Genomic DNA, 12,839 nt, shown 5'->3' on the forward strand with positions numbered 1-12,839 from the left:
GTCAATCGCTATTTCCTTTCATCCGCGAAGTAGAGAGACGAGCATTTGGCTGCAACCTCCTACAGTGGCAGTGCGCCCCCTTTAGATGGGTGCGAGGAACTTGATGACACGATGCGTTCGACCATCCTAGTCCCAGCACCTCTATGGAGCTGATGAAAGCTAGGGTGTCATGATTGTGAAGCACTTGCTTCGGATTCATTCATGATCTTCACTTCTTTCCAGCTCGAATCCTTCGAATGCCTGTTAGGACGTAATAAGGCAATGAACCGACCCAACAATCGGGTTGAGCCGTCAGATATTGTTCAATCCGGAAGCTGGCCCCTCTGTAACATGCTCTCCTGCAAGTGGACGCACAGCGCGACATGATGTGATTGGCACACGGAGATATTTTGTTGGTTTTGGGTTTCAATACATGATACACATTCATAGCGACAACGGACCAATGCATCTCTCAGGGGCGCCTTGTCAAGTGTGTTCATCCCAAATTCACATACTTAAGGATTTGCGCCGTCCAAACACATTCGTATCTAGATTTTTATTATTAAAAACCTCTGATACGATAAATCAGGCAAGAACTCGTGATGGTAATTTCAAATCTGAAGAATTCTGGTTCATGAATCGACAAAAGCTGACAAATTACAGTCTCCAACAGCCTCCTTCACCACTGGAACTTCTTCCGGATCCATATCCAGTGGTGTACTCATTTCCCAGAACGATGACGACTCGATACTATTCTCCGAAACTGAATCCCAGGGCATGACCGAGAAGGTGGCTAACATGCGCCTCAGTGAAGATATACCGCTACCTTCCATCGAAGGAGGCTCCCCTGACACCGCTGGAGGGGTCAATTTATCAGGAGGGAGAAGAAATTCCCGGACACCTTCTGTGTCACTCTCGCCACCGCTTGGAGATTCTGACACTGGATATCCTGCTAGCATTGACGGCCGTCTAGGCATGTCACAAGTAGCCGATAGCATCGAGGACATTGCCACAGGCTCCGAGAATCCTAGTGTTTTGCTTCTCCCGGAACGACCTCATGCTCGCGATGATACCCCCCAAAGACGAAGGCGATCTAGTTCGCGCATCAATCTAGTTCCCCACGATGTGGCTGATGAAGAGCTTCCGCATGACCGCTTTCATGAGCCGAATTTCCAATCGGCGTTTTCTGATGCACATCGAGTCGTGTCTGAGTTGGCTGATGTGCTTTCCAGCAGCTCTTTGAGCAACGCTCCTGACTCGACTATGAGATCGCTGTATGTTGAAGCGAAAAGGTTGGCTCAATTCCGATGCCAATCTACGCGAACAATTGGGTTCGTTGGCGACTCGGGTGTGGGTAAGTAGTCTCAGTGTCGATTATGATATGCGTTTTCGAGCTCACAGTCCGTAGGTAAAAGTAGTCTCCTGAATTCTCTTCTAGATTTCAAAGGTCTCGCCCGAACCGTGAGTCCTCACCTTCAATATTTGACTTCGCTTTACTAAATTCCATCTCTACAGAGCAATAGCGGGGAGGCTTGTACTTGCGTTGCCACTGAATACCACTACCACAACAGTGATAACTTTGCGATTGATGTGGAATGGTTTAGTGAGGATGATATAGCTGCACAATTATCTGAGCTTCTCCAATCCTATCGGCATTTCCATCTTCATGGACCAGATCTGGATCGACAAGAACGAGAAGACTTAGAAGATCGAGCGAACCTTGCCAGAGATACCTTCCGAGCAATGTTCCGAGGTCGACTTGGAGATGAGCAATTCCTCACGCTCTCTTCAGAATCAGCGGTGATGGAAACTTTGAAATCGTGGGTAGCAGAGTCTAGGTTCTCTTCGGCCAGCGATAGAGAAGAACAGCACTCCATTAACGAATGCTCTACGCATCTAATGCGACTTACTTCTGATGAAAGTTCGAATCAACAGCCCGCGAAATGGCCTTTCATACAGAAAATCAAGTTGGTCATCCTAGTGTGGTTGCCCTTTGATTTTGTTAACATGAGCAGGGTTTTTTTGAAAGCTCATATTCTCAGCAAGGGGCTTGTCCTTGTAGATCTGCCAGGTAGGTTAAGGTTTTATAGGTACGGCTGGCTTCTGATATCATTGCTTAACAGGACTTCGTGATTTGAATTCGGCCAGACGAAACATCACTGAACGATACATGCTTCAATGTGACGAGATCTTCGCGATATGCAACATTGGAAGAGCAATGACAGATGCAAGCGTCGTGAGTATCTTCGATTTGGCGAGACAAGCTAGATTGTCTAACGTTGGAATAATCTGCACGAAGTCCGATGTGAGTTGTGACAACTACTACACCGAAGGCAAACTTTTGGAACTAATTCCTTGCTATTCAGGATATCCAAGCGGAGGAAGCTATAAGAGATTGGCGAGGAGAGAAAGCAAGAAGAATTAAACATTTCATGGATACCATAGCGACAGATCAGCGAGACGTGGAAAGCATTCAGGAAGATCTAGCGGATTATGCTGCTGACGACGATATATCCGAGGAAGAAGCCAGGGAACTATTCGCACTCAACCGACGATCTGAACAAGCAAAGCAAGTACCTTGAAATCCACCTGAATTCGTCCACTGATTTTAAATTTTCTTGCTAGAAAACGCTTGGGGCTCCATCAATTTGAGTATGTGTCTCATTCCGAGTAGACGAAATAAGTTGCTGAGCTGACAATCCTGGCAGACTTAAAAGGTACCTTATAGATACTCGCAATGCTACCATTCGACAGACCCTGGACAGTCTCTACCGCAACAGGGTCCTTGGAAATCTCTTCCAGGTTTTCTGCGCTAGCAATACAGAGTATTGGAAGCATCGATACTCACCAAAAGACGCAGCGTTTCCTCACCTTAGTCTAAGCGGCATCCTTACTATTCGCAAGCACTGTATATCCATGGTAGCAGACCGCCAGCTTCGTGTTGCGACGAAATACATTCAGGATGATATCCCGGCGCTTCTGGAAGACGTCGAGTTGTGGGTCCAGTCCGGCGCAGGAAGTGTAGATGCAGAACAAAAGGCAGCGATCCGCGAAACACTTAATATGTTGGAGGCTCGACTGAATCGTGTAGGAAATCGCTCAGGAATGTCAAGCAAGCATATTCTGATACTTTTAGGAACTAATGGGAAATTCTTCCCATATTAGCACCATTGCTAGATCTTTCAACCAGGCTTTCAGAGCGCGGATTCTCGAAGGCACGTGTCTGAATCGTTCTAAAAATTAGATAGTATGTTGACCATAGATTTTAGCACAGAGGGTAGCGGAATGGACTCGAGCAGCAAGGGATGCAAGTGGGATATGGACAGGTGTGAGTTTAACATATTTCCATCATTGACGGATAATGCTTATATGTGTTTAGTGGCATCACGGTATATCTTTCCCAATTGGGATTTCCCATCGTTTACTGTAAGTCTAATAGTCTCGTAGCAACATACTCCGCTTTCTGTAGGGGTTATGGAGACGCTTTTACCGATAAGGTGGGTAGCCACAATTGGAACGAAGAAGCAATAGATCAGATGGCTAGGGACTTAGGTATACCTTGGGAGACCCTGAAGTCTACATTTTGTAGGGATCTCGAGGGAAGAGGAGATCAGATACAACAGCTCATGGATTGGGTCATCGAATATCTCGGTCAGTCGACCTAATACACTCGCATCCATTAACTAACCGTCCTCCTAGACACCGAGCTTCCAGAATCCTCTGAATCGGCAAGTACACTGAAACGAGCCATGGCATCTCGTCAACGTCTCCTTCTCGCAGATGTGGAACAAACTTTTGAGAAATTCAATACAGATCTCAGGTAACTGTCAATATAGCCTACCCAAAGCGGCAAACGCTAACCCAGTCTAGCATGCTAAGGACCCTCGCATTCTCCGGTCTCCGTACCTCCCTAATCGGCAAACTCATGGAGGCCAGCTACCTAGCATGCATCAATGAAGGAGGTACGCATGGCATCTATCTCTCAATCAATGAGTTAACCCAATTAACAACAACTCATAGGCCGTGGAAGCGACGCCCGACGCAAAGCCATTATAAATAGAAAACTAAACGACGAGGCGACCTTCGAATCGCTACAAACGAGGCTGAGAACTAGCTTCAAGGCTATTGTAGACAGCTTTCAAGATGATATCCAGACTACTGTTGCAGGACATCTCGCCGTCATTAAAAATACACTAGATATTGTCCGGAATGATAATATTGCTTTGGAGAGTGAGAAAGAGCCTGAGTTTAGGGCAAGGGTGGAGAGGATGGTAGGAGGTGGTTAGGGGGGAAATTAGGAGGATTCAGGAAGCGATTAGCCTCTGAGGTGTTGGGAAGGAGTGTGGAATGGGTAGGAGTTGTTGAGTGTTTGGTGAATTTGTTTTATATGGTTGAGGAAAGGAAAGTTGATATTGTTCCAGTGGTATAGCTTTGGTATCTAGAGCTATACTTCGGAGAGAATTGAATGGAGTACGATTCTTTTTCCAAGACCCTAATTTCACCATGTTCTTCTATTTCTCATCACTTTCATTTTCAATTTTGGACTTTATACTTTTCCTGAAGGAAACGAATCAAAATCAAGGAAGTTTTTAATCCAACTGACGCGGCAGCATTTTTTCGAGAAGAGCATACGAGACCAATGTAATGATCATAGTTATTTCAGTTTTTTGATAGTTTTCATACCTTTCAAATGTCGAATGGACGAATCCAAAAATAAAGCGGGGAGGGGTCACGTGTGGTTACTTCTCGCTTGCTGAAAGGGGGAATCGGGAGTCAAGAAAAACAAACGCCTTTCTTTCAAGGCAAAGAGGAGGAGGGTGATGAGAGATTGAAAGAGCGTGGATGATATCCCCTGTATAAATTCCAATAGCGCCTCTGCCTGAACTAGGCAGGTACTCGTTGGCGGTGAGTAGAGTCGGCTAAAACAAAGCCTCTGATAATAACTCGCTAAATACTTTGATGTCAAGGCGGACGAATATAGGTAGTAGCCTCTTATTTTTCGTCTACCAGACGAGCAATGGTCCACTCAGCTTTCATTCTTGATATCAAACGAAGCGTATTTCCTGACCTAATACCTTCAATCGAAATATCCCTGCCCTCAGCGCCAAAAAGTGGCAACTATGCCCACCTCACATATCACCAAAAAAGAAAGAGGGAAAAAATACATACAACAGCAGGTATTCGCTGGTGGTCACCCACCCAACTACTAATCTGCCGATCTGAGGCTTGTGTATGGCAGAGCGGACGGGATGCCCAATTCTCCTCCGTCTGTGGGCACTGCAGCATTTGATCGGGGCCCGGTGATTGGTTTTCGGGCTCGCGGAACTTGAATTTCTCGTTGCCGCTTTTCGTAAAGATCCACCAACTAGGAACGCGGACTCCAGCACGTGGGTCCAGGTTAAGCTGCTGCCTAAATCTGGGCTCTCGCACGTGAATCGCAGTCCTGAGATGTAGATCCTGGACCGAAAATGCCCCTCGCATAATACGAAGCGCCCAAAAAGAAATCGGTTTTCAGCTATCTGTAATATATCTTACGTTTGCGATTATAGACGCTGTTATAGCAAGACGACTCAGCTATGTAGTAGAGACCCACCAGCTGCTTCCACCGAAGCATATTACTGTAGAGGACGCAAGGCCAGACCAATAGAACGCGAGATCCCCCTCCTGATCGAGAGGATTTACAAGACGTGGAACAGAGCAGACGAGCAGGTCGTAAGGCTTATCCTCCTGCTACTCGACGTGTTAGGAGCGTTCGCTAACGTATCGCACGAGAGGCAACCTACGCAAGCGCAGAATCGATAAAAAGACGGTCACCGAGAATAGACGCGCACGCATCTTGATCGACGGCTATAAGTTAGGAGCGAGACAGGTACATTATAGGGGAGAGGGGTGATCCTGGCGGTATTCCAGTTGCTCTTCTAATCTGGTATTCTGGTTGATAATGCTTAGCATTCATTGTGGTGTTACAAGTGCGAGAGGTTATATCTCGAGGCAAAATGTTACGTTTCCATCGACTTAGTGAAATTTCAAGAATTTCGATCACTCTCTATTGCATTCCAAAACCCTTCAACCTAAAGGTTTTAGGTAAAGCATTAGGAGCGAGAATAAATCTTTGTGAAATAATATAAGTAGCAGGCTATTTAGCACGTGTCTGCATTGGTTTAGTCAGCACTTCTCACAACCGAATTCCAAAATTTGCCCACGAGTTACGCTCTGTGCTTCAATCAATAATCCATAATGCATTATCAAAGATCCGCTTTTACTTTCAAAGGTAACGGTTACTTACTACATATACCCCAGATTTATGATATCTCGTCCTTATTATAAGAGAATTTAGCTTACCTTCAGCTCCTAGCTTTGCTCTAACGCTTCTTCGAGTCTCACCAACACTACCTACGGCTCTTCAAAACACGAACCTTTAGTCATCTCAGTCATCTCGATCATCTCAAAGATGGCAGACCAAGTGTTCACCTTATTCCCTAAACTGCCGATCGAATTACAACTCAAAATCTGGCGTTATGCTCCACTCTTGCCGCGGGTAGTCCAAATCAAGACCTACAACAATCGCGACTATTATTCTTGCTGTCCTCCGCCTTCTGTTCTTGAAGCCTGCACACATTCACGCAAGGAAGTCTTCAAACAGTATGCAACAATTGCAAACAAAAACCAGGCCATTCTCATAAACCCGACAATTGATACTTTGTTTATTCCGTGGAATAAAGAGTCGTATGATATCAAGGACTTTGTTGGATTGAACCTTCGTTACCTAGAAATTGATAGCTATGGGCTTGAAGATGCAATGGAGGATAATGATATTGGCTTTTTACGCACTTTAGCTGAGTTGTCTACGGTTGAGACAATTACTATCATCCTTTGTACAATGGGAAACGATCAGCATACCGGAGACGAGCAACTAGCTGCACTAGAAACCAGTCTACAACGTGCAGAGAAGGAAGAAGTATGGGGAAGTTTTATGGGTTTTATCAGTCGGGGTAAGAAGAATATCCCAGGTTGGAACCCAGACATAGACTGTGCAGTTGTAAAGCGAAGTCAAGAGACTGCATGGGCTGGACAGAAGTTGAAGGTATGTTTAACAAAACTTCATAGTATACAATATAAGAAATTAACCTCAAGTATCTAGGAAGCTTTCCAATCACCACCTGGCAGGACTTTTAGGAGACGGAGTACAGCCATGATTGGTCCACCTTATATCATGACTTATAGGAGACGGAGTATGTAACGGCTATATGGGGGATTAAGGGAATTCTGATAAGTGATGCGTGAATCCGTTTAAAAGCAACAGTCGCCATTTCAGTCGTACCTCTTTCTCTGATGACACGTGATTTCATCCCGACAGCTATTTCTTCGTCGACGAAGATCGTACCTTCTTACCTCGATTTTAATATCCAGCGCACGAATCATGAATTCATTGGCGCTGTGCACCTAGCGAAAAAAGGCAGCTCGAGAGCCCTGGGCTACGTACCTACTGCTGCGCCAATGTCGAGCCCTTCGATGCTCCGCCTATAGAAGAACGCCCTGCCAATTTAGTCCGAAACACTTCCTCGAAGCCCCCGTAGCCTGATCCCGTTGATTTCCCAGACTTGAGAACTCAGTTAGCCAAGGGTGGCGGCCCCGCGTGTGACTGCTGCAAGCGTAAGCGCGCAAACAATGTAATGTGCTGTGACGGCATAGTAGCCGTGCTGTGGTGAACCTGATATAGCGACACATAATAGTACAAAGAGCAATTAGAACTAAGGGCGTAGTGCCAGTCTACAGCTACCGTGATCACTATCATGCGTCTCGGTGGCACTGTCGCCGAAAGAACATGTTCGTGACAACCCTGCTCAAAAATAACATGAACTGGTGTGAGCAAGGGGTGGGCAACATTCCGCAACACCGGGTTCTTCAAAACCGCATGGTACTAAAGTGTTGGTGGCTGTATCGCTAGACCCTGATTGACCGCTGACTAGCCGATCCGATGTTGATAAATACGAAGTAGAACTGAGTGTGTAGTGATACCCAGTCTGCCGATTAAGAGATCAGTCTTTGGTAGCAATTGCCACCCTGCCAAGGGCCAGTTATTGATCACCTTGGCCTTTCAAGGACATCACCCCCCTACTCACAGAATTGTTGGCGATAACGACCTGTTCTGAGAACGTAGATCCTAGTCTACATCTCACCTCACCCTCGACAAGATGGAAGGGCGTGACGCTTGAAACTTGGAGTGCCAATTATGATCACACAATTTCATGTTACTGTGATCGTTGATACTCACAGTTACGCTGTTCACTTTATGCCCTTACAGCTTATGATCGGAACACTAGTCTGTAGTAGAAAATAGCGGCGAGGGGTTGTGAGAAAATGGTCAGAAGTTTGCACTATTTGTTATAAGTATACTCAAAGGCTCCTATTATCTCTTTTCGAGATTTAATCATTCTAACATCTCTGAAGAGCTCTTTCCATCCCAGCAATAACTTCAATCTCTTTTGCAGGCCAACATTATAACATCTCGAGATCCCTCTTTCTACCCATCTTCAAACTAGCATCGCCGCTTCAACTCAACCACGACTCAAAATGTCCCAAACATCTATTATTAGCTGCAAGGCAATTGATCAGCAAACAAATAAACCAGTCGTGGGAATGCCAGCATATCTTCGAGCGGTGCCGCTTTCCGACGATAACTGGAATGGCGTCTTTCAAGGACAAACCGATGAAAACGGCTATATACATGATTGGGAGAGCTGTAAGGCAGCTGCCGGCTCTCTATTGCAGTATCTTTCTGCAAAAGGTGGCGAGCAGGAGACCGCATGGCAAATTTGTTTCATTACGTCGCAGTATTACAAGCATGTTAAACCAAGCTATAATATCATTGACGCAAACTTTGTCCTACATCGGGGGATGCAATCTCACGTTACTCTCATCGTTGATGCCCGCTGCTACAGCGTTCACTTTAGGCCCCAAGAGGAGCTTAGCCAGCAATATCTTTCACACCACCAGCACCAAGTACCCCAGCAAGACCCCAGATCAATTACTTCACCAACGCCAACTCCACCCCCGATTCTGTACCAAGATAATCACCAGCGACAAGCTTCGGAGTCTTCCTCCATTCATTATCCTCAGAGTCCTCAAGTTTCTCCTTATCATAGAGAGGAAGCCCCAAAGTCTGCCGAATACAAGCAAGTGATAATCTCTAAACGCCGGGACTCCATACTAGGTTCACGACAGCCGACACCACAGGTACCACGATATGACAACAAGCAACATACATGGAATGTCGAAAGGCGTAAATCTGAACTAGCAGATCAGCGGATTCTACATGCTCCGCGAGCTACCGAGCCGCGTATCTTAAGCCCTGCTCTACAACATACCCTGCGGACTACCAGCCCCCGAATCTACCACCATGGACCCCGTAAATACTCTCAAAGTTCACAGCACACTCCTCGTCCCATCCTGAACATTAATCCCAAAAACCGCATTTGGCACAAACTCTCAAATGCCCAGAACATGGCACTTACGGAACACTATAGCGAGGACCAAGCTCCAAACACAGAAAAACAGCTGGCGAATGATCTTGATTTTACTATTGATGAGACTAATCACTGGTTTAAACGGGAGAGAACTCGGAGTCAATCTCGGCAGCCAAAGTCTCTTCTTCACAGAGAAATTTCGGATAGCAATACAAATGATACAGCATCTCCTTGTACAGACTTCAAGGAAACAACAATTGTTGTTGAAATCCCACCAATAGTAGAGCAACCTAGCGCTGGAACCCAAAGCGCAGTGTCCGAAGATGTTGGGAGTCCTATGGGCATGGAATATGAGCCATCTAGCCCAAAGGCACTACGAAGGAGCAATCGAATTGGCAAGAAGGCAGAAATTTCCAGCTAATTGAGAATAAGTATAAACTAAACCCATTTTCCTTTTCTCGTTTTTGAAATTTAGCTTTTGCTTATAACTTTGATTTTGACTTTCTTATATGGCTTTTCTCTATCCTAGGCGGCGCAGGGGTGAGCTTTAGCTGTGGATGTTTTCAGGTTGCGTGTGCTTTTACACTGCACTATAGTATAGATTAGTATATCCCTGATCTCTGCAAACCAAGTTTAGTTTTAGATTTATATTTATCAATGAAGCAAATTACCCTGGAGCAAGGAGACAGTTCTGTCATGGGCGCTGGGATCAGCAAGCAACTTGAAACTGCGCGATGAAGATATTTGTATTATCGAGGACTAATGGATTCGTGGAAGCTTTAATGTATGTATACCTGTGAAAGTAAGATTGGCGGACTGTATTCTTTTCCTCTCTAAGTGCCTTTAAAATTTGGAGCTATATTATTTGGTGATAGACCTTTCCTCTAAGTGCTCGGAATTTTGGAAAGATTTTGTCGCAATATGGCATCTTGGTAGGACTCGTCACGTGAGTCACGTGAGGGACTGCTTAGTCATCACAAAACGTGTGAATTAGTATCGGTCACTTAGTAAAGACCACTTTATATAATAGCTTTTATAAGAACAACACAACAATAGAGCTTCTAGCCACCACTTCGTTTCATTTATTTGACTACGTACGGCTTCTGTCCCTTGACACCGCCTACTTCCGACAGATTTTAATAGTCGCGATTAAAAAGGAGGGAACAGAGATTGTTGCGATATATATATCACGTGCACTACGTGACTTAGTGTAGCTTAGTAAGCGAAGAGGCGTAACCATATTATCTACTTCTAGGTGTTATGCTTAATACAAACAAAAGCATAGCAAGCATCAAAGATGTCATTCTCAAACCTCGCTTTGGAAATCCAGTTCCAGATATGGGAACTTACATTTGAACCTCGTACCCTAAAACTTGAGCTCCAACGCTATCAACCTTTGCCATTTATTATTGCGAAAAAAACGTCAATACCAATAGCTCTTAGCATTTGTCAAAATTCCCGTCAATTTGCTCTTCGCAAGTACGAGACACTCATTCTTGGTGGAAGGTTCAGTGGTTACTTCTACTTTGAACTTGATACCGTCTTTATACCACCTGATGTATTTCCCAGTCTTGGGTACCAAGATCGAAAGCATCTCGACCTTATCCCAGATGATTTGGTTCTTGATTTTAATCGGTTCTCATTTCAATTGCCCGAATTTGCACGTTTGCAATATGTCGAATTGTTTCTACCGGTTGTCAGCCGCTATTGGAGTCACAATCCTTATGGAGGGGTAAATCTTCATGGAGTGTACCGAATGCTTCGAGACTTGAAAGAACTCAAAACTATTACTTGTGTTGGCGAACTTTTCACGGAACTGGATATACGTCACTGGGGATCATCTCCGAAAGAGCACCTCGAAGATCGTATCGACAGTATAGCAAGGGTCTGGAAGAGACTGGGAAATGGTACTTCTCCAAATATGTTATTTCGAGTATCGGATAGTTCAACTGAACCTAAGCTATTAGGCTGTGAGCACCGCGGCATGATAGTCTACATATGTGATGAATGTTTTCTTAACGTGGTATGGGGCGATAGGCACAGAGATGATCCGGCCTTTCTTGCTTTTGATCGATTCACATGGGCGTAAGAGGATCTTGCTAGCTAAAGGGTTACATTCTATTAATCGGAATATTGGGTTATTCTAAGTGTATTCTAGGCGTCACCTTGGCGGGGCATAATAGGCATAAGTTTGTGATTTATGTAGCACAGTTGTTTTTCCAGATGATCAATTTGATATATATTGCTTATAAGCTAAAGTCTGAAAATCCTTTCCACCTTATCTATTATATCTATCATGCCTCCACGTTAGTATATTCTAAACTGTCTCCCTGCTCCAGGCGTTAGTGCTTAGACGGAGCGTTGCTCTCTATGGCTTTGCGCTTCTTTAACTGGTCTGCCGTTATTAGAAGCGCTAGATCGATGAATAAATCAGAAGATAAGCTATAAATCTGCTCAAGGTGGCAAATAAGAGATGCTTCATTCGAAATGGGCAGCCGTTCACTATGCAATAGTATTCACGGCTATGAGCTTGCTTTTCATGCTGATTCAAGGCACTCTCAGTCGAGAATGATCATCTTGTTTAGCAGTGCGAAGTTGTCACGCCAGCGGCTGTCCGGTGAGGACAATTAATGATACAATATAATGTTTAAATCGCAATCTATTCAGCTTTCGTGGTAGTGGTGAGGCTGACACATTCAGGACATCGCATTCTGCCTAAATGCCGATCACATGCGTGTTTGCTGTCATCGCCATGGCACTACGATCGTGCTCCGCAATACCCTTATCATCAACCTCCTTCTGCTATCATCAGACCTGCGACATTGATATACAGTATCAAGCGTCCGTCATAAACATCAGAAGCTATTTATCACAAAGTGATAACCCAAACCAACTATGTCGGCAAGCTCTGGCCTGACAGGTCAATGCAGTGTTTACGCACACTACTACAACGAACACAATCGATTTAGATGCGCAGGCAGTGAGAAAAAGAGAGTCAGCAAAGGAAAATACAAGTACGAGAAGTGTACCACCTGGTGGTATATCTGTCAGCAAGGTAGCCACGACTTTGCAGGTGACCGTTCAAACGCCTATATGGTGTGTCACAGTTGCTCGGCTCATCCTGGTGGCGGCCCTGACGGGACAGGTCCAGACGGGGAGTACTTTACGCCCTCGGGAGGTTCGGGCGGGGCCGGTGGTTCTGGTGGGTCAGGTAAACAGCAGCAAATTGAGTGGTTACTGGATCCCTCGTCAAACCGATACTATTACATTGATTCTGGGGGAAAATCTCAATGGGCAAGTTGAAGAGGTTGGGGGGGGAGGGGGTATTGCTGGGTAAAATTTCGGGTTTGTCGATGGAATCGAACGGATAATATTCACTTCCGCAAGGAGTAT

At 45.1% G+C, this 12,839-nt stretch overlaps 2 protein-coding genes across 2 annotated transcripts; both read left to right on the forward strand.

Moving 5' to 3' along the window:
- Nucleotides 1–756: 756 nt before the first annotated feature.
- On the forward strand, nt 757–3,223 carry Nuggc_1 (Nuclear GTPase SLIP-GC; the record flags this gene model as incomplete). Its single annotated transcript, XM_031147341.1, has 7 exons — nt 757–1,333; nt 1,388–1,440; nt 1,495–2,050; nt 2,103–2,284; nt 2,346–2,552; nt 2,734–3,066; nt 3,116–3,223. 7 exons carry the CDS (start codon nt 757–759, stop codon nt 3,221–3,223), a joined length of 2,016 nt encoding a protein of 671 aa, XP_031007445.1.
- Nucleotides 3,224–3,228: 5 nt separating this feature from the next.
- On the forward strand, nt 3,229–4,265 carry LHYA1_G002365 (uncharacterized protein; the record flags this gene model as incomplete). The annotated part of the gene is made up of 5 exons (XM_031147342.1): nt 3,229–3,305; nt 3,359–3,630; nt 3,679–3,799; nt 3,850–3,941; nt 4,000–4,265. The coding sequence occupies 5 exons, from the start codon at nt 3,229–3,231 to the stop codon at nt 4,263–4,265; spliced, it is 828 nt and encodes a 275-aa protein (XP_031007444.1).
- Between the last annotated feature and the right edge of the window lie 8,574 nt (nt 4,266–12,839).

The sequence above is a fragment of the Lachnellula hyalina genome, assembly GCF_007821495.1.
Source record: "Lachnellula hyalina strain CBS 185.66 chromosome Unknown contig00028, whole genome shotgun sequence".
Taxonomy (NCBI): domain Eukaryota; kingdom Fungi; phylum Ascomycota; class Leotiomycetes; order Helotiales; family Lachnaceae; genus Lachnellula; species Lachnellula hyalina.